This window comes from Microtus oregoni, unplaced genomic scaffold, assembly GCF_018167655.1.
Source record: "Microtus oregoni isolate MIOR12 unplaced genomic scaffold, Mior012 000009F_ref0000495, whole genome shotgun sequence".
NCBI classification, from domain to species: domain Eukaryota; kingdom Metazoa; phylum Chordata; class Mammalia; order Rodentia; family Cricetidae; genus Microtus; species Microtus oregoni.
The window spans coordinates 34,781,000-34,802,012 of record NW_024543068.1 but is presented as its reverse complement, the minus strand read 5'-3'; the positions used below and the strand labels follow the sequence as shown (position 1 = coordinate 34,802,012).

The 21,013-nt window shown below is 43.0% G+C and overlaps 1 protein-coding gene across 13 annotated transcripts in view; it reads left to right on the top strand.

The window, feature by feature from the left end:
- Mia2 (MIA SH3 domain ER export factor 2) overlaps positions 1 to 21,013 on the top strand; it is a 70,905-nt gene that overhangs the window by 9,843 nt on the left and 40,049 nt on the right. For 3 of the 13 annotated variants that reach the window (XM_041658141.1, XM_041658139.1, XM_041658138.1), the window contains exons 4-9: positions 1,148 to 2,489; positions 5,824 to 6,006; positions 6,106 to 6,206; positions 16,045 to 16,176; positions 17,239 to 17,260; positions 17,358 to 17,446. In XM_041658141.1, coding sequence (XP_041514075.1) covers positions 1,148 to 2,489; positions 5,824 to 6,006; positions 6,106 to 6,206; positions 16,045 to 16,176; positions 17,239 to 17,260; positions 17,358 to 17,446 — 1,869 coding nt within the window. Of the gene's footprint in view, positions 1 to 1,147; positions 2,490 to 5,823; positions 6,007 to 6,105; positions 6,207 to 9,418; positions 9,706 to 10,092; positions 10,325 to 11,676; positions 11,927 to 16,044; positions 16,177 to 17,238; positions 17,261 to 17,357; positions 17,447 to 20,224; positions 20,294 to 21,013 lie in introns of those variants that run through there. The other 10 variants (XM_041658140.1, XM_041658137.1, XM_041658142.1 and 7 more) reach the window with 9 other exon arrangements.

Sequence of the window (21,013 nt, the reverse complement as noted above, 5' to 3'; positions counted from 1 at the left end):
TGCATGTGTGTGTCCTTGTGCCACAGTCCAGGTATGGAGGTTAGAGGTCAACTTGCTGGAGTTGTTTCTGTCCTTCTACTATGTGGGTTTGATGATCAGGTCCTTAGGTGGTAGGCACCTTTACCTGCTGAACAACCCAAATGTGAGAGCCGATGGTAGCAGTAAAGAGAGTGAGCGAGCGAAGGCCTGACAGAGCAGGGGCTGAGCCCACCCCTGGGATGGAAGCATTCCTGGGATGATGTGCCCACTCCAGTGATAATGATAAAAGCTTTTACCCATTCACATTGCCTTCATGGGCTAATTACTGACGACGAGGGGCCATCTCTTATGACGATTGCATTAAGTTTCCTGTATATGCTTTTGGGGAAACACATTTAAGTTATGTAGCCCGTGCCCTGAAATCACTGCACAAATGTGTGCATTCACTTAGCACACTCTTAGGAGGCGCCGGATTTTGTAGCTACTCCATGTGCATGCCTTCTCATCAGAACTTATATGTGGAATATACTCAAAGCATTAATAATCTATGCTTTTCAGCTGGTTAATAACAAATAAAGCATCCTCTAAGAGTTTTCATTTAAGCTTATATCATTAGTCCTTGGAAATCAGTACATGTATTTGAGATTCAGAGACCTGATTTTAGGTTTTACTCTGGGGTTAAGGTAGTTGTATATTTTTTGGGAAAATCATAGTCATCCTTTTACTTTATTTTACTTTTGAAATAGTTTTTTTAAACAAAACATTTATTTTTATTTGTTTGTCTGTGTGAGTGTATGCCACATGTATACAGATGCCCAGGAAGGCAAGAAGAGGGTATTAGATCCCCTGAGCTGGCGTTAGAGGCAGGGAATGAGAGTCACCTGATGTAGGTGCTGGAAACTGAGCTCAGGTCCTCTGTAGAGCAATAAGTGCTCTTGTATGATTTTTGTTTTGGTTTGTTTTGCTTTTTCTTTCAAGATAGGGTTTCTCTGTGTAGCTCTGGCTATCCTGGAAACCCCTCTGCAGACCAGGCTGGCCTCAGTCTTAGAGATCTGCCTGTCTCTGCTGCCTCAGTGCTGAGATTATAGGTGTGAAACAACACACCTGGCTACAGTCTGCTATCTCAAAATGTTTAGCGAGAGGTATTTATGACTTTTTTTTCTTTTAGGAATCTGACTTTCTTTGTCTTCTTGGGGAAGGCTACATATTTGGAAGTGAGCATAGTGAGTTGAACAGCGATGGTGATGGAAATATGTACCCATATGAAGAATATGAAGACCAAAACTATAATATATATGAAAGTGATTTTCAGCCAGAACTTGACTTTTATGCAGCTTTTGAAGGGACTTTGTTTGAAAACCAAATTTCAGCATCAGAAACTCGTGAAGAGTTCAAGATTTCCAATGAGCATAAGGACTTGGAAGAGGCTGGAAGTACAGGCAGTGGGGAGCAGGGTTACACTTCCAGCATGGACCATGACTTGCCTGAAATGCAAGGACGGTTTGGACTGGGGAGAGAAGAAGCTGAAGAGCAGACTTTTAAAGCAGATTCTGAACCCACCCAAGAAAGCTCATCTCAAACTGGAGAATTAACAGTGGAGGAGGAGAATAACCCAGAGAAACTAAACAATGGAGAACCCCAAGTGGAGCCTGAGCAAGATCCAGAAGCCCCGTTTGATTCAGAGACACCAGAATTCAGTCCAGTCCCAGAGGAACAGTATGAGCTAGTGTCTGAGTCAGAGAACACCCTCAAGCCTCAAGCCACGGGCTGGTTTGGTGGTGGGTTTACAAGTTATTTAGGTTTTGGAGAGGAGGACACAGGACTTGAGTTATTGTCCAAAGAACACAATTTGCCATTACAAGATGTTCTCGATTCTGTTTCAGCTGATGAAGAAGCCTCAGCTCCATGTTTTGGAGAGGAGGACACAGGACTTGAGTTATTGTCCAAAGAATACAATCTACCATTACAAGATGTTCCCAATTCTGTTTCAGCTGATGAAGAAGCCTCAGCTCCATACAGAGAAGTGTCAGCAGACAAGGAAGATAAGGTCATCAATGACAGCTCAATTCCCAGCCCAAATTGGTTTGACTTTGGTTTTGGTATTCTCGGCTTTGCATATGCCGATGAAGACAAAAGTATTTCAGACGATGGGAAACGTGAAGATGGTGAGGCCGAGAACCACAAACATCCTATAGCAAATGATTTTGAGCCCAGAAAGGAACAAGAAAGCATAATGATAACTGTTGTGGAAACAGAAGATCAGACAGGTAAGGAAAGCGCTTTGGAGAAGACCGATGGTTCCGATTCTATGCAGTATCTGAAGAAGTTCTTCTATAACCCTTGGAGCTTCCAGAGTCTGCCAGAGGACAAAGAATTACCATTCTCCACACAGACGCTGAATCAAGATAATATCTCTGAAAGTGACAAAACTGAAAAGCTCCCCACTGAAAATTCTGCTGCTGAGAGCGTGGAAGAGCCCATGACGCTGGAGGGCACATACAGCCTGTCAGGTTGGCGTGGAAAGATTTATATTTGTTAAGATGATTTTTAAAAGACTTTTATTTATTTATTATGTCAGTGTTCTGCCTGCATGTATGCCTGCAGGCCAGAAGAAGGCACCAGATGTCACTACGGATGCTCGTGAGCCACCATGTGTGTGCTGGGAATTGAACTCAGGACCTCTGGAAGAGCAGTCAGTGCTCTTAACCACTGAGCCATCTCTCCAGCCCCAAATGGTTAATTTTCACAAGTACCAATCAGATAAAAAGGTTCATGTTTGCCCCGTGGAGATGGCTCAGTGGACTAAACACCTGCTGCATAAGCGTGAGGATGAATTTGGATTCTCCCCAAACATGAAGAGCAGGGCAGGCATGGTGGCTGCTTGTATGCTCAGCACCCAGAAGGCAGAGGCAGAAGGTTGCAGGGGCAAGTTGATGAGCTAGACTATCTGGGACCGGGGAGCTCCATTCAGTGAGAGACCTGCTTCAGTAAATAACGTACAGAGAAACTGAGGCAGATGAAAAATGTCCACTCAGGCCTCCACTTGCACACACTCACACATACCCAAATACATACACATTCATTTTTCTCTCATACATTGCATTCTAGCTATAGTTTCCCCTCCCTCCACTCATTCCAGTTTCTCCCCTCTCCCACAGATCCACTCCTCCTCCATTTCCCTTAAAACAAAACAAAACAAAACAAAACAAAACAAAACAAAAAACCCATAAGAGCAGGCCTCTCAGGGATGTCAACTGAACATGGCATAACAAGTTACAATAAGACTACATACAAACCCTCCTATCAAGGCTGAATGAAGTGACCCAGTAGTGGGAAAGGGGTCCCAAATGCAGACAAATGACTCAGAGACACCCCCATACACACTCCTACTGTTAGGAGTCCCACGAGAACACCATCCTATACAGTCATGACGTACATCCAGAGGACCTAGGACAGACCCATGCAGGGTCCGTGATTGTTGCTTCAGTCTCTGTGAGCCCCTATGAGCCCTGTGTAGTTTGTTCTGTGGGCCACATACACATTTTATTTTAAGATGCTCTCTCAACTGTGTAGTATGGTATGGTATATGCTAATGGAGTGGAATGGATGTGGGATTAAAGGGACAACCATGGACAAAATTTGAATTTAATGAATCCCCGAAAGGACATAAAGAACAGCAATGTGCGACATTTGATCGGCACCTTATCATTTTCAACCTTCTTTCTAAATAACCTAGTGTTGCTGCCGTTTTTCTGTGTAAATGTTCTCCAGGTCTCAGAAGGTACAAGCAAAGTATTGACTCTTGCAAAAGGCCCCTGACCTCCACACACATGCTGTGGCACACATACATTCACACACACATGCACACAATAAAAATCTTGAGTGATTGTGGATTTTATATTTAATGGTGAACATGATCTAGTGGGCTCAGTTTTGGAAATCAATTACTGTAAACTCTAGTATGACTTTTCTTGTAGTAACTATTCTATTTATTAAATAGAATTAGCTACCAATATTAGCATCCTGTAGACACTGCAAATAATTTTGGCCATTCAGACTCCCTGGTTATCTAACAGATAAAGTAAGCAAAATCTGTTTCACTGAGTGATGTCTGCATATTATATCTTTTTGGGTGCATGTTTCTAACAGGAATGAAACCGTTTTGTTATTTTATTTTTCAGACAGTGTTTCTCTGTGTTGTCTTTGCTGACCAGGAACTTGTTCTGTAAACCAGGGTGGCCTCAAACTCAGAGATTCACCTGCCTCTGCCTCCCTAGTGTGGGGATCAAAGACATGTACTACCATGCCTGGCAGAAATCTTTTTTCTTTAATTAATTTTATTATTTTATTTATGTGAGTGTTTTGCCTGTAGGTATGTTTGTGTACCACCAGAAACCAGCATTGAATCCCCTGAAATTGGAGTTACACATGGCTGTAAGCCATTATATGGGTGCTGGGAATTGAACCTGGATCCTCTGCAAATGCAGCAAGTGAGCCATCTCCCCAGCCCCAGGAATGAAATCTTTTTTAAAAAATTATTTATTTAGTTTAAAAATGTGTGTTTTTATTCATGTGTATGTGTGTCTGTGTTTGTATGCATATGCCATGGTGCATCTGTGATGATCAGAGAACAATTGTAGAGTTAGTTCTCTCTCTCTCTCTTTTTAAATAAACCTACTTATTTGTAATTTATGATCACCGGCGTTTGGCTTGCATGCATGTCTGTGTAAGAGGGTCAGGTCCCCTGAAACAGGAGTTATAGACGGTTGTGAGCTACCGTGTGGGTGCTGGAATTGAACCCTGGGTCCTTTGGAAGAAAAGGCTAATAATGATCTTAGCTGCTGAGCGATCGTCTCTCAACAAGATCAGTTCTGTCCTTGCACTGTGTGTGTCCTGGAGCTTGAACTCAGGTTGTCAAATTTTGCTGCAATGACCTTTACCCCCTGAGCCATCTTGATCAGCCCAAGGAATCCCACTTTTTTTTTTGTGAGTGTGAGGGCTGGTTTTTTGAGACAGGGTTTCTCTGTGACAGAGCTCCACCTACCTCTGTCTTCCGAGTGCTGGGATAAAAGGCACGTGACACCACTGCCTGGAAAGGGATGGCACCTTAATGATTATTATTCTTAATCATGAGCTTATACAGCAGAAGAAAAAGTGTTGATGTTCACCAGTTTCTGGGTTTCCTTTTTTAAAGCCTGGGTCTTGCTAGATTACCCAGGCTGATCTTGAACTTGTCACTCTCCTCTGTTTGTTTATGAAATATTGGGATTACAGACTTGTGCCACCATGATTGGTTTCATTTTTTAATTTTTCCCATGTTTTAATTTTTTTTTAAAAATCTGTTTGCTTGCTTGAACACAGTTTTTAGGACACCCCCCCCCCCATACGTGTGTGGAGTAGAACTGAGTACAGTACTTTTATTTTATTTTTTTTATTTTTGATCTTCCTCGGTCAATATCTAAAGGATGCACCGTGTGAATACCAGCCCCTCAAGGCCTGTCTTCCTCCAGCCCCGTGGGCATGTTGTCTCACATGCAGACAGGACTTCAGAGGTTGTTTTTTTTCAAGTTTACCAGAAGGAACACAACTTTGCAAATATGGCTTTAAGATTTTGACTTCAGAAAGTCTAACAGAACAAATTCTGTTACTTAAGCCAAAAACTTGTGGTCAGTTTGCCACACTACTTTGAGAACTGGTACAAGCCACAGCTAATGTTTTGTGCATTTTCTCCAGTGTCGTGTCATACTGACCACGTTGTTTCCAACAATAACTTTCCAGAAAATAAAAGGAGCCAACGACGAAGCAAGGATTTTAGAAAAGATGTTTCCTTCTATGTATTTGTAGATATGGCCTCTGAAGTAGAGTTACCTGTGAGCGTCCATGAGGAAACACATTCCAAAAGTTCATCTTCAAAAAGGAACGAGGAAGATTCAGAATTCTGGGAGGACCCTGAAGGGCCTGCTGTGGCGGACACTGACGGCTCTGTGGAAGGTGCCTTGCTTGGTAGTCAGCTGGTTTCTCAACAAGGTAAGATATGGTTATCTGTTCCAGTCCATTGGCTGAAGAAGAAAGTAGATTCGGAAATGAGAGAGCACATGGTGATATGTTTTATTTCTAAACCAACAGAACATGATGCAGAGTTTCAGATTCTGAAGTACTTACTTCAAATCGATGTCTTCGGCTTCATGAATTCTGCTTTTTCAACAATCGAAATTCTTATAGAAAGGGTGAGTCAGATTTAAAATTTTTATTTATATTTATTTAATGTGTTATCTCTCTCTGTGTGTGTGTGTGTGTGTGTGTGTGTGTGTGAGAGAGAGAGAGAGAGAGAGAGAGAGAGAGCGCCACACTACACATGTGGAGGTCAGAAGACAATTTGCTGGAGTCTGTTTCTCATTCCCCCGTTTGGGTCTTAGGGATCAAACCACTAGGCTTGGCAGCAAGCTCCTTTACCTGATGAGCCATGTCACCCACCCCATGGATCTTTAAATCTTTTGCAGTATTTTTTTACCGAATATAGGAATGACTTATGTGCTTGAGTGACTCTTCCCTCTACAAGCCTCCCAGTGCTTCCCTTTCCATGAAATCTTATGTGAGTTCCTCTCAGATAAAGGTTTTGTTAATAGATGTTGTTAGAAATTTATTTATTTATTTGTTTGTTTTTTTTTTTTTTTTTTTTTTGAGGCAGGGTTTCTCTGTGTATACTTGGCTGTCCCGGAACTCACTCTACTGACCAGGATGGCTTCAAACTCAGAGATCCACCTGCCTCTGCCTCGCAAGTGCTAGGTATAAAGGCATGCACTACCACCAACCAGCAGGAATTTTTAAAAAAATATATAAATAATGATTTTCTTGTTTTTTTTTTCGTTTTGTTTTTTCGATAAAATTATACTAAATGAGTCAATTAGAAAAGGTTAAGAGTCTTGAAGAAATTGTTAGTAGCAAATGACAGTTGTGATCTTGAAGTAGTGTAATAAGAATACAAACCAACCAGCACTGTATGTAGTATTTAACTTTACTGTAGCAAAAACTCCAGATTCTGTTCACATTCTCTTTTGTTGCTAATCTGTCTGCTAGATGTGGTTTCACACATCTGCAAGACCAGCATTTGGGAGGTAGAGGATTGTCAGTTGGAGTTCAGCTTGGGCTACAAAGTGAAACTCCATCTGAGAAAGGGGAGGGGGCCCTGGAGAGCCAGCTCAGTGATTAAAGGTACTTGTTGCTCTTGCAGTGGACCTGGGTTCACTTCCTGGCACCCACATGTCAGGTTACAATCATCTGTGACTCCAGTTGCAGAAGATTCCTTACCATCTTCTGGATACCAGGGCAAAGGCACACACATGGTGCACATACATATATGCAGGCAAAATACCCCCACACACAAAATAAAGATAAATACATCTTTAAAAACCTTATTACTAAGTGAGATATAGCCCTGCAACAGGTTCCCACTTAAGCACAAAAGAGATCTTCTGCAGGTGGGTGGTGGTGGCACAAATGCCTTTAATTCCAGTACTCAGGAGGCAGAGTCAGGTGCATCTCTGAGTTCAAGGGCAGCCTGGTTTACAGACTGCAATCCAGGGCAGCCAGGCCTACACAGAGAAAACTTGTCTTGAAAAACAAAAAGAAATATCCTCCACTGAAAATTATACCAGAGAAATTAAGAACTTAAAAAAAATAATTTACTAATCAGAACGTGATATTTAAGTCACTATAAAATATTTATTTAGGGGGCTGGAGAGATGGCTCAGCGGTTAAGAGCATTGTCTGCTCTTTCAAAGGTCCTGAGCTCAATTCCCAGCAACCACATGGTGACTCACAACCATCTGTAATGAGATCTGGTGCCCTCTCCTGGCCTGCAGACATACAGACAGAATATTGTATACATAATAAATAAATAAATATTGTAAAAAAAATATGTATTTAATGAAACCTACAAAGTAGGCTTACTTTTGTGGGATAGTAAATGTAGTCAAATATATTATCCTTAACTGTCTCAGTTGAAATTCTTTTTTTTTTTTTTTTTTTGGGTTTTTCGAGACAAGGTTTCTCTGTGGTTTTGGAGCCTGTCCTGGAACTAGCTCTTGTAGACCAGGCTGGTCTCGAACTCACAGAGATCCGCCTGCCTCTGCCTCCCAAGTGCTGGGATTAAAAGCGTTTTTTTTTTTTTTGTTTTTCGAGACAGGGTTTCTCTGTGGTTTTGGAGCCTGTCCTGGAACTAGCTCTTGTACACCAGGCTGGTCTCGAACTCACAGAGATCCGCCTGCCTCTGCCTCCCAAGTGCTGGGATTAAAGGCGTGCGCCACCATCACCCGGCTCAGTTGAAATTCTTTAGACATGAAAATATTGAATTTAAGTCTATTTTAATTTTTTGTGGTCTTGGAAAGTTACATATTCTTTGGAGAAGCGTCTTAGTATTAAACCTTCAGTGTTAGAGGCTGAGACTAGCTGATAGGCTTCTGGTGAAGTGGGATTGTACATTTAAAGTCATTGTCGGACCTGGAGGTGGTGGCGCACGCCTTTAATCCCAGCACTCGGGAGGCAGAGGCAGGTGGATCTCTGTGAGTTTGAGGCCAGCCTGGACTACAGAGAGAGTTCCAGGGCAGTCAGAGCTATTACACAGAGAAACCCTGCCTGGCAATGTGGGCTTGGGATGCAGCCCTGTGGAGGAGAGAACTTGTTGGCTTGCACAAGGCCTTGGGTTTAGTTCCCCAGTTCTGAAAACAACCGTAACAAAACACAGCGAGCGCACACACACACACACACACACACACACACACGAGTCTATTGTCGATATTTAAAATGTGAGTTCATTTAACAATTCCGGATTCTCTCGGAAAGCTGAAAGATTGCAGTAGAAACCTCCCTCCTCTGGTGATGCTCAGGCTGACGAACGTAGACTTGTACTGTACAACCGCTTGCATGTATTTTAACTTCTTGGCTTCTCTGGGGCCCGCAGCCCACAATCATTGGATTAAATGTTCTGAAGAGCCTCTAACAGACCTGGAACCTAGCAATCTGGCACGGCTTTGAGGCACCCATAGCACAGGTCTGAAAAGCTCCTGCAAACAAAAAACCGGAGCAATTTTCCAGTTAAGTTTGAGTGAACATTGTCTTGCCTGGTTGTGGCGATTGTTTCAGTTAATTAGTGTTTCAGGCTGACGGTGTGTAGATGGACTTTCCTGGTCAGTTAATTAGTGTTTCAGGCTGATGGTGTGTAGATGGACTTTCCTGGTCAGTTAATTAGTGTTTCAGGCTGATGGTGTGTAGATGGACTTTCCTGGTCAGTTAATTAGTGTTTCAGGCTGATGGTGTGTAGATGGACTTTCCTGGTCTCACCCGAGTGATAGCAGCCAACACAGCTTTTTCCCAACTTCATTTCATAGCTGACTGAAGTTCTAACATTCCTCTTTTCCTCCCTACAATGCTTCATTTATAGGTGTCATAAACAAGACCACGGGCCACTCCTATTGAACAGGTAGCTCCTGATTCAATAGATTCTGAGAACGGCTCTTACGTCATACCTACAGAGAATAGCAGTGTGTCACGACAGACTTCCTTCCCAAAGAGGAGTGCTTCTCTGTGTGTCACTGGTGCTGAACTCAGTGGGAGTAGCCAGTCACAGCTCTAACATAGGGCCTTCATGAGGGAAACTGGTTTCTCAGGCTGTGGACCAGGTCATCTGGTTAGCAATGGCTCGTGTCAGTGGATGCTCTCTCGTGGCTGGTAAGAGCACTAATATCATTTGCCGTCGTTTCCTTGAAAGCAGGTCCTTCGTCAGATAATAAAATCTCATGTCCACAAAGAACAGTCTTGAAATATCTTTATCTGGTAGGAATTATGTACTCTCTGTGAGTAGACTGTAGGATAAAAACCTTCGTGTTTCAGTAGTTAGCAATCTTAGGACTTTTCTTTCCAGTTGTGAATCTTAATGTGTGTTATGTATAATATTTAAGAAAATATCTATCTACAGGCATAAATATGTGTGCACACATTGTCTTCAATAAGTTTTGAAGTCCATGAAATTGGATTCCAGGTTGGTAGTCACAGCTCCACCTATAGCACCCCTCTGTCTCAGTGTCCAAACAGGATCACACTGTGTGTGTGGAAACAGGAGTGCAGAAGGTATTAAGATCTGGACTCTTTCTCAAGGATATGAAGTGTTCAGGAGAGCTGTATTTCCACGTTGGGGTGTTTTAACATGAACCTCCTAAGACATGGAGCGGGAAGGTCTGCGTGAGGAGGTCAGTGTCTCTGTGACGGTGAATGCGTTCAGAAGTTGATTTCAAATTGTGCACTGACTGTTAAGTTTACTGCTTTTGCCGTGGAGAAATGTTTGCTATAGGTATGCTTGGGTTTTTCTTGGTTCTAAAATTTCACTTGTCTCATTTCTGCTTTTAGCCTTTGGGATGGTAACTATTTCAGACTGGAAAGGGGCACACGGTTAACACACGGAAGACAGGCTGAGCAGAGCAATTCTTTCTTTCCTATTTACAAATCTTAAGATCCCAGTAAGATTCTGGAGCCCACTAAAAATGCCCAGATGCACTGAAGAATTTTTTTTTTGAGTAATTAATTCAGTGTTGTAATGGAAGCTTTAAGGGTCTTTGAAATGTAAAGATAAATTTTAAGCTCACTTCTTCAGTATTCACATAAGCTAATGTCAACCCAATCCGACACGTATGAAAGTTGTGCACTATCTTAAAACTGGAGTGTTGAGCAACTTCGGCTACCTCCGATAGCAGCAGTTTCTCAAACTCCCTAGGGTGATGTGGCAAAGAACAATTTGAGTTTCGACAAGGTAGGCCTCAGTTTGGTCCTAAGTCACTGGCTGTAACCGTGGATGTTTCTGATTTTGTGTGAGTGCTTGTGGCATGAAAGTGGTGTTTTCACTAGAAGGTTTTATTACAGGAATTTACAAAGGTTTTTATGATTTCCTGTGTCAAGTTCTCTCGGGCACCTCTGAACTGCTTAACTGAAGACACCTTAAGTTTGGGATAAGACGAAGGTGTTGGTAAAGAAAACATGCACTAGAGACAGGTTATCTTTTAAACCTTATGCTTAAAATCGTCTCTCTCAGTACTTTATGCCATGGCCCTAAAAATAGAGCCCTAAATTTAGAGGGCAAGCTGCTACATTTAGTTCCTTTCTCCGTGAGCGCCCCGTGCTGGGCAGAAGTCCACCCGGGCTTGATTTAGGTACCGAGGCGCTAATGGAGCTTAAGACTGGGGCTCCTGGCTAGTGCCCACCAGGTGACCTCAGGTGAGTGAACCTGAAGGCCGGGCAGAGGAGGACTGAAGCGGCCTTGCCCAGCAGACGTTAAACTCTGACCGGAGCGCACACACAGTTGACCCGAACGCCTTCGGTAGCCAGAGTCCGAAGTGCCGACGCGGAAGGCTTGACGCGCGCCGGCTCGTGCACCACCGAACGTTCTGGCCGGAATTGTGACGAAGGCCAGCGTCTCTCTGCCCGGCAACGCAGTGTTGGTTTTGTGCTTGAGAAGAGAGGACAGGAGCGCGTTGGGAGCTGGGACGAAGGGTGTATTTTCACCCCGGGACCGCTCCCGAGGCCTCGGCTGCGTTTGCAGTCGCAGGCTTAGCGCTCTGTATCTCCTTACTCAGGGTTTGGAGGCCCAGGCGAGGAGCTTGGGCCCTTTAAGTGCGAGCGCGGACGTGTCCGCGGAGTTGGTAGAGGTAGAGGTAGAGGAGGCGTCTCCACCGCACCGGCGAGACCAAGACCGGGGGTGAGAGGCGGGCTCCCCCCGCGGGGCCCGCGGTGGTGCGGGCCGGCCGCCGGCGCCTTCGCCTTCCCAGCGCCCCGCCGACTGCGCCCGGGCCTGCTGCTGGCCGGCGGGCCGGCTGCGAGGCCTCCGCCCGTGGGCGCGGCGATGGTGGGGTCCGGGGCGGCCGCCGGGTGCGTGCGGCTGCTTATGGAGCTGCTGCGCTGGGTGAGTCCTGGGCTCGGGAGCCGTGGGCCCGGTGGGGCCGAGCGTCTGCGGCGGGGGAAGCTAGCCGGAGCTCACAGCGCTCGCCCGGCCTGTGCTCAGCTGCTGCTCGCCGCGGGGAAAGGGACTAGGGCATCCGGAAGGCAACGTGGAACTTCCAGAGGGGCCCGCACCGTTCTCAGTTCCGGAGTCAGTTTGCCTGAACATTATTTTGAACAGGGGTCAGTTACACGTGGTTCTTCTAGCTGCCGGAAACTGGAGTTTCTTGGCGGTGAAACTTCTTACCTAAGAGGACACCTAGCCGGGGCCAGAGCCAAGATTCTAATTCCTCATTATTTTTCCCCAGTAAAGAATAATGCCCTTTTCAGATGCCTTTAATTGTAGTGTGCCTTCTTCCTTTTTGTTATTGTTACTGTAAAATGTGTTCTTGTAAACTCTAGAGATAGTGAACACTCAGGATCCAAAGTATTTATCTGTTTTTTTTTCTCTCATTTTGTAAGCAGGTGGCGGAGGTTTTGCTCTTTTGGTGTAAGTGGTTGTTGTTGTTGTTGACATGTTTAGGAAAACACACACAGTTTTTGAAAACTGCTTTGCATTTTTAAAAAGACCATTTAAATACTGCAGCTGTTGTGATTAACCAGTCCTGAGTATCCTCTTGCTCTGTGAATTTAAAGGAGTCTTGCCATGCTCATGCTTTGCTTATCAGATAACCATGGTGTTGTGGGCGCGCCCACCCATGAATGCAAACGCTCTATGGAGGTTCTCAGTGAACTAAGAGTTTTGGTCCTTGTCAGCATGTTGTCTTTCTAGGGAGAGAAGACACAAAACTAATCCACAGTCGAAGCCGATTGCTTATTGCACACATGAAAAACAAGGGGAGGGAGAGATTGTTGAGAAAGTCTTTTTAGAGGCTGAGCACATAGCTTAAGGAGATGTGAAAACAGCATGCACAGGGGCTCAGCTGCTCAGAGCATAAAGTGAGCCAAGGGTGTGATGTGAAATGATGCTTACTGTGGACAAGTGGGACCCAAGGACTGTTGGAGGGTGCAGGAGAGCCATTGAAGGCTTTTCAGTGGTTAGACTTAGAAAAAAAGGATAGATTTTCCTGAAAGTATGTAGGTCAGACGCCAGGGGCCAAAAAACAGGAAGGAGAAATGACAGTGGTTGTAGTGATATCTTGTTTGTGTTTTAAGTAAAGCTTGCCTTTGCCTGAAGACCAGCCTGTAGAGCTAAGCCACTAGAAACCAGGGAGTGGTGGCACACACCTTTAATCCCAGGACTCTGGAGACAGGCAGAGTGATCTGTTACCTCAAGGCCACCCTGGGAAACACAACCTTGAATCTGTCTAAAAGAGAAACAGTTTAGACAAAGGTGATCCCATGCCTTTAATCCCAGCACTAGGGAGGTGGATACCGGAGTGATAAGGCTGGAGAGAGGAATATAAGGCGGGGAGGAGACAAGAGATCAGTGCAGTCTGAGGTTTGGTGGAGACAGTTGCAGTCTAAGAATGTAGTCTGAGGAGACACTGAGGACAGGATCGCCCCTTTGGTCTGGGCATTGTTAAGGTAAAAGGTCTCTCTAGTATCTGGCTGCACTGCTTCTCTGATCCTTAGTTTTCATGACCCTCCAAGTCAGATATTAGAATTAGAATTCGTGCTACAGGTGGTGAGGATACAGAAGGTGGTCCTAAATAGGACTTTCTTGATTAGTTGTGGAGAGGGATACGATGTGGGGAGAATCTAGAATAATCCTAAATCTCTGGCTGTGTCACTAAGTTACTGAGATGGGGATTTGTGGTACGAGAAGCATACTGTAGATGAGGCATAATTTCAGATCACACACATCTCCCTTAAAATCAACAGTTAGGACCCAGGGAGATGGCTCAGTGTTAAGTCCTTGCTATGCAAGTGTGATCTGGAGTTGGAACCCTCACAGGCAGTGCCCTCCAGCTCTAGCGTTGGGTGGGGATGTGTGTAGGGGAACCCCCGGCTTGCTGGTCACCATTTAGCCAAGAATCTAGGTTCAGCAGGACACCCCGCTGTCTCAGAAAAAGTAAGGTGGAGAAGGAAGACATCTCCACGTCAACCTCTGGCTTTTCTGTGTATGTTCATGCAGTGGACACATAAAACACACGCCTAACAGTTACCAACACTTGGTTTTGGTAAGGCTGGTAATGAGGCACATGGAGAGATTTTGCAAACTTTGCAGGATTTTTCATGCTTCAGTGGGCTATGTGGATGTGTTTTGCTGATCTTAGGGCAACAGTCCCTCGCACACCTTCAGGATGGTGTTGCTGTGGGTTTTGTACTGGTGCTGTTTGTCAGATTGAGAAATGTCACCCTAGTTTGCAGAGTCTCTTGATCATTATTAGAGGGCGTTTGATTTTGTGAAATATTTTCTTAGTATCTGTTGATGTCATTTTTTTTTAATTTCTTTTACTATGGTATATAGCATTGATTTTTTTTTAACTTAAAAATTACATTCATTCATTCATTTGTGTGTGTGTGTGCTTGTGCATGGAAATCCAAGGACCCAGGAATCTGACTTTTTCCTTCTACCATGTGGGTTCTGGGGTTCAAACTCTGGTCAGCAGTCTTGGTGGCAAAGTTCTTACCTGTTGAGCCATCTTCCTGGCCCAATATCTTTTTAAGAAAGGCTTTTACAACTATGAATTTCCCTTTTATGCACTGGATTAGCTGTATTTTATAAGTTTTATTGTGTTGTATTTTTTCAATTTATCTGAAAGCATTTTATTTTTATTGGAAAAAAAACCCTTTATTTTATGTGCTTGGGTGTTTTGCTCCTGCACATATGCCCCTGCACCATGTGTTTGTGGTGCCTGAAGATGCCACACGAGCATGTCAGATCCCCAGGGACTGGAATTATGGACCCTGTTGGATGCTGGGAACTGAACTCAGGTGCTCTGGAAGAACCACCAGTACTCCTCACCATCTCGCCGTCCCCCGGAAGTATTTTCCGATTTCCGTGGTTGGTGGGTAAGACACCTGAGTTCAGATCCCCAGAACCCACATTAAAGTTGGAGAAGAGGCATCTGTAATTGGCCCTTCTCTGTAGGCAGAGGAGGAGGCAGGAGGCTCCAGACACTTCCAGGCCAGCTAGCCTGGCCTATGTGACCGTGAATAACAGGAGATCTGTGTTTTTCCTCTGCAGGGAAATGTTTTGTCAAACACAATGCATATAGATAAAACATGAACTTTAAGTCAGTGTAAAGTACCCAACCCAGGTCATTGATATTCTTTTGTAGTTTTTTAACTCTTTGGGGACATGCCACCCAGCTCCCAGATAAATACATGGAGATTTATTCTTACTTATGAATGCCCGGCCTTAGCTTGGCTTGTTTGTTTCTAGCCAGCTTTTCTAACTTAAATCATCCCATTTCTCTTTAACTACATTTTGCCTCTGGACTTTTTACCTTTCTCTATTCTATGTGTCTCTCTGTCCTTCTTAATTGGTGACTGGCCCTGGCATCTTCCTTTCTTCCTTTTCTTGTTTCCTCTTCTCCAGATTTTTCCTATTTATTATCTCTGCCAGGCAGCCCCCTCCTTTCCTTTCTCCTGCCTAGCTATTGGCTGTTCAGCTCTTTATAGACCAATCAGTTGTTTTAGGCAAAGTAACACAGCTTTATGGAGTTAAAAAAAATGCAACATAAAAGAATGCAACACATCTTTGTATCATTAAACAAATGTTCCACAGTATAAATGAGTGTAACACATTTTAAACTAATATATTCCACAACATTTTTTTTCAAGACAGGGATTCTCTGTGTAATAGTCCTATAGACCAGACTGGCCTTAAACTCAAAAAGATCCACCTACCTCTGCTTCCTGAGTTCTGGAATTAAAGGCACGTGCCGCCCCTGCCTTATCCTTGAAACCTTCCTGGAGTTTAAGCTCTGGGAATCTCCTCATAGCTCCTGTATGAAAACAGCTGTTTCTCACACCACACTTGTCTCTCAGTACGAGCACATCTGTAAGTTGTAAGAAAACATGGTCGGAGGTTTTCTGTTTAGTATTACATGACAGCCCATTTCATGTTCCTAGAGCTGACCTCAGCCACCTGTACCTGTCTTTGTTGATAGGCTAACTTCCTTTGTCTTGAAGGTCGTGGCAGCAGTGCCTGAAGATATGAAAGCGGAGTTCGGTGCCAATGGATTTTCAGTGGAAATGATGATCTGTGTGCTTAGCGTTGGACTGCTCGTCTTCCTCCTGTTTCTGTGGAGAGCCTTCCGATCAGTAAGTAACCACTCAGACTAAGAGAATGGTCATTCTGGGTTTGTGTTTTTTAAATTCATTTTATTTTATATGTATGACTGTTTTGCCTACATGTATGTATGTGTATCACATATGTTTCTGGTACACACAGAAATGAGAAGAGGATCCTTGGTATTGGAGTTCCTGATGATTGTGGGCTACCATGTGGGTGATGAGAATTGAATTCTGGTCCTCTACAAGAGTAACAAGGGCTCTTAGCCACTGAGCCATCTCTCCAACCCTCATTCTGTCTTTAGACAGAACAACTGATTGGAGAAACTTGTTATTTCAGGGAAATAAGTTAGGCCATAGTGTTTTGGGCTGCTCATGGTAATATATAGTTATTAGAAAGTGAATATGGGTTTAGAGAAATGTTTTCGCATGTAAGGAATTTTGAAAGGATTTTCTCTGTAGGAATATTGTACACTAGTTTCAAAGCCCCACCCTTTTCTTTTTCTGTTTTAAGGGGGGGTCTGCGTTTGTTTGTTTTGGTTTTTGAAGACAGGGTTTCTCAGTAGTCAGTCCTGGAACTCACTCTGTAGACCAGGCTGGCCTCGAATTCACAGAGATCTGCCTGCCTCTGCCTCCTGAGTGCTGGGATTAAAAAATACTTTTTCTTAGGGCCAAATATGTGCATGGGAAACATCTTTTTTTTAAAGATTTATTTATTTATTATGTATATACTTTTCTACCTGCATATCTGTCTGCAGGCCAGAAGAAGGCACAGATGGTATGAGCCACCATGTCATTGCTGGGAATTGAACTCAGGACCTCTGTGCCATCTTTCCAGCCCAGGAAACATGGGTTTAAGTGGAATTAAACAGGTGTCTTTATAATGCGGCTGTCTCAGAGCCTATAATATGATAGCACAATGTGGCTCTAGGGTGGGAGGCCCACTGTGTAGCATTGTTTTCACTGGGAATAGAATGCTTTTGGGTCATATGCTCACTGTAAAGCCATAAGAAACTTATTAACTTAGAAGTCATATAGATTTACTTGAAGGTGTATTTGTTCTAATGTAATTTTGTTAAAAATTTGTTTCAGATTCAAAGCCGATTTTATGTGGGTAAGTTTTTTTCCTGTCGTAGATCCCGTGCTTCTTGTATATAATTAATAAAACTTGTAACAGTTTAGTTATAATAATCTTTCTTTTGCTTTCTCAGGAAGAGAAAGAAAACTTGCTCTAGAACTTTCAGCACTAATTGAAGAGAAATGTAAACTACTTGATAAAGTCAGCCTCGTTCAGAAGGAGGTGAGAGTTGTCTGAAAACGATGTCATTGGAGAGCGTGGGGCTCAGTGGTTCTCCGTGGGTCACTCAGGGCCTTCAGAGCTCCGTTGCCAAGCACCCGCCTCACTTAGCCCTTCTCTTTGCAGCCACCCTGGTGATGTCTAGTGCTTATCTTTCCTGACTAGGGAGGTGGAGCACCTTCGTTTGTTTCTTGTTCATTTAGATAGTCTTCTTGTGGACTTGAATTTTTAAGACTTTTTCACCTTAAAAATGACATTGTGTATCTCTCTTTGTGTTGGTGAATGTGTATATGTACCAAGGCATTTGTGTGGTGATTATAGAACATGGAGGAGTCGGTTCTCTCCTTTTCCTTGTGGGTCCCAGGGGTTGAAGTCAGTCTTGGCGGCAAGCTCCTTAAGTACCAAGCCATCTCACTGGCCCATTTCCACCCTTTTAAAAGCACTCATAATCTTTTTCTCCTTATGTCATATAGAAGTGGGACTTTTGTTTTGAATAGTTTATGTCTTATATATATGAGTTTTGTCAGATGTATGGATTGCAGATATCTTGTGGCTAACATTTCTGTTTTGTTTGGTGTCTTAGAAGGTAGAGGTTTAGGATTAGAATTTTAGTGTAGTGTCATGTGTCGAGTTTTGCTTACCAAGGGGGTAGTGGTGCCCTTACTTGTCATCGCATAGAGACTTTATTTACTGTTTTCATTCGGCTTATGTTAGCTTGCTAGGGCTGCTGTGACAAAATGCCACTTTAGCAGCAGGAGTGAATTTCCTTACAGTTCTGAAAACAAGAGTCCATGATGGAGGCATAGGTAGGCTTTGCTTCTCCTGTGGCCTGTCCCTTGACTTGTAGATAGTGCTGCCTGCTTGCCACGTCTCGCTCTGTCTTCTTAGGAGACCAGGCATATTAGGCCGGGGTCGTCTTACTGCCTCATTTTATCCATTATTATTTAAAGGCTTTGTCTCCAAATAAACACACATTCTGAGGTGCTGAGGCTTAAGAGACAAGGTTTCTCTGTATAGCCTTGGCTGTCTTAGAACTTGCTTTGTAGATCAAGCTGACCTCAAACTTAGAGAATCTGCCTGCCTCTGCCTCCCAGAGTGCTGGGATTAAAGGTGTGCATACCACTGTCCAGCTCTCCCCCTGCCCCCTCCTCCTCCTCTTCCTCCCTCCTCCTCCTTCTCTTCTTTTTCTTCTTTAATTATTTTTTGTATTTTATGTGCATTGGTGTTTTGCTTGCATGTATGTCTGTGTGAGGGTGCCATATCTCCTGAAACTGGAGTTACAGACAGTTGTGAGCTGCCGTATAAGTGAGGGGAACTGAACCTGGGTCCTCTGGAAGAGGAGCAAATACTCTTTATTTTTGTTTTATGTGTATGAGTGTTTTGCTTGCATGTATATGTGTGTGCTGGATGTGTGCCTCCTACCTTCTCAGTGCTGGGATAAAAGGTGTTAGAGATATGAAAAGCCACAGAAAGTATTACTTACCGGTATTTAAGACATAAAGAAGGATCAGAAAGGGAACACTAGAAAAAGAGGAAAAGTGTGTCAGAGCTATGAAAAGCAATAGAGAAAAGTTTGTGTATTAGGTTAGAGGAGAAGGATGCATAGAAGAGCCTTTCTCAGCAGGACACAAGTTCCTGCATACCAACCCAACACCTAACATGTTTAGAACAAATAAATAAATAAAAATAGTAAAAAAGTATGTATAGGTAATTGGAAATAAAAATTACAGATTAAAGTAATAAGCATACAAATGAGGAATAAAATGAGGAAGGGGCTGTCCTTGCCCCGCTTTCATTTCCCCTCCATTTGTTGTGTTGCTTGTTTTTTCCATAAATGACCTTTACTGTGATGGGGGTCTTTCCTCTTACACATAAACCTTTTGGTCAAAGGAAGCTTGTGTTGATCCATGTGCTTGTGTGTGCTCATGTGGCCTGGGGAAGTGACGGATCACACTGACTGGGTTTAGCTTCAGTGTCAAGGGTAAATTCCACATGATTGCATTTCTAATCTTTTTGAGATCAGTGTTAAGTTCCATTTGTTAGAAATATATTGAGGATTTTGCAGTAGTTGTTTCCAGACACATTGACCTATTTTCTTGTGTTGTCTTTGTCTTGCTTAGTTATCAAGATGATACTTTTTGAAATTTTGAGGAAAGCACAGGCTCCTGTCCTAAAGCTCATCTGACTTAGCAGGTCCTGAAGTATATACATTGTTTCTTCATGGCTTCTAATTCTGAAGTCCTTACCTAGTTCTCTGCCTGTGTGAGTCTCTTACTGGAAAGGGAAATGCACACTGGGTTTGCCTGTCTGCAGGGCTCTCTCCTCCCATTCTCTTTACTGTTTGAATAGTTCTCAGAGGCCTTCAGACAGATTCTGTCCTTTGCTGTGTTGTCTAGCTGTTGTTCAGCAGGAAGCTTGATTCAAAAACAACATAGTCTTCAGTTTAATCACCCCCTTAAAGATTTGCCAAATCTTGTGATGTTTTATATTTTATTATTCTTAGTTTTTTTATTCCTTGTTGATTATTTTGTCTTTTAAAGATTTTATCTTCCTTGCTTGCTTTGTTTGTTCTCTGGTGTAAACATGTGTTAGTTTGTTTGGGGTGACAGAGCTCACACACTTGCTATTAGAGTTTCCACCCCCAGCAGACTTTGGGACAGCTTTGCTCCAAGAGAATTTTACATGTGTGGAGATAGATTGTTTGCCTTTTAGGCGTCTATTTAGATACACTTTGAGATAAAGTTTGTAGTTTTTACTCACATGTTGCCTTGTTTTATTCAGTATGAAGGCATAGAGTCATCTTTAAAGGAGGCCAACTTTGACAAGAAGTCAGAAGTACACAGTTTGGAGGTAAAAAAAAACAAGCAAACAAACCAAAAAGTATGATTTAAAAGCTAGGGAAAAGATTCTAATTAAATAACAAACTTTAAAAATATGTTATCTTCTCAAAAATAATTATTTCAGAGAAATAGGAAATAGCATATCTGGATCTTAAAAGTTATAGAAAAAACAGAAACAGAACATTTGTAGGTGGCATAAAACATTTGAAAACAAAACAATTTGAGCTCTTATTATTAACTTGTTTTGAAGGATACATAGCCAGTTTATCAGAATCTATAGATTTATAGAAAGAAATCCTTTATTCTGTATTCCTAAGAATGCATTGAAGAGACCATCCATTCCTTTTTTTGACATAGTTTGCTCCAGGAAAGAGACATAGAACTCTTTCACAAATTCAAGCATAATAGGAGACAAGTAAGTTGTGACCATATTACTTTTTTTTCTTACCTTGTTAGCAGGCATTAACTAGAATTAGACCAGAGGTTTGCATGTAAATAGTGGCATGGTGGTACATGTTTAATCCCTGTCTACAGAGCAGTCCCTGTTCACACACTTCGCCATGGCCACTTTCAGTCCGGAACATGATGTCACTGAATGGGGAGTTGGAGAGACACACTTAACTCTCCTGTTTTAGAGGATGCAAGGATTCGTCTTCTCAGACAGATTAGGATGTGATGGAGTGCCTTGATACTATTACAGATGGAAGGGTTGTGAAAAGTGAGTCATGAG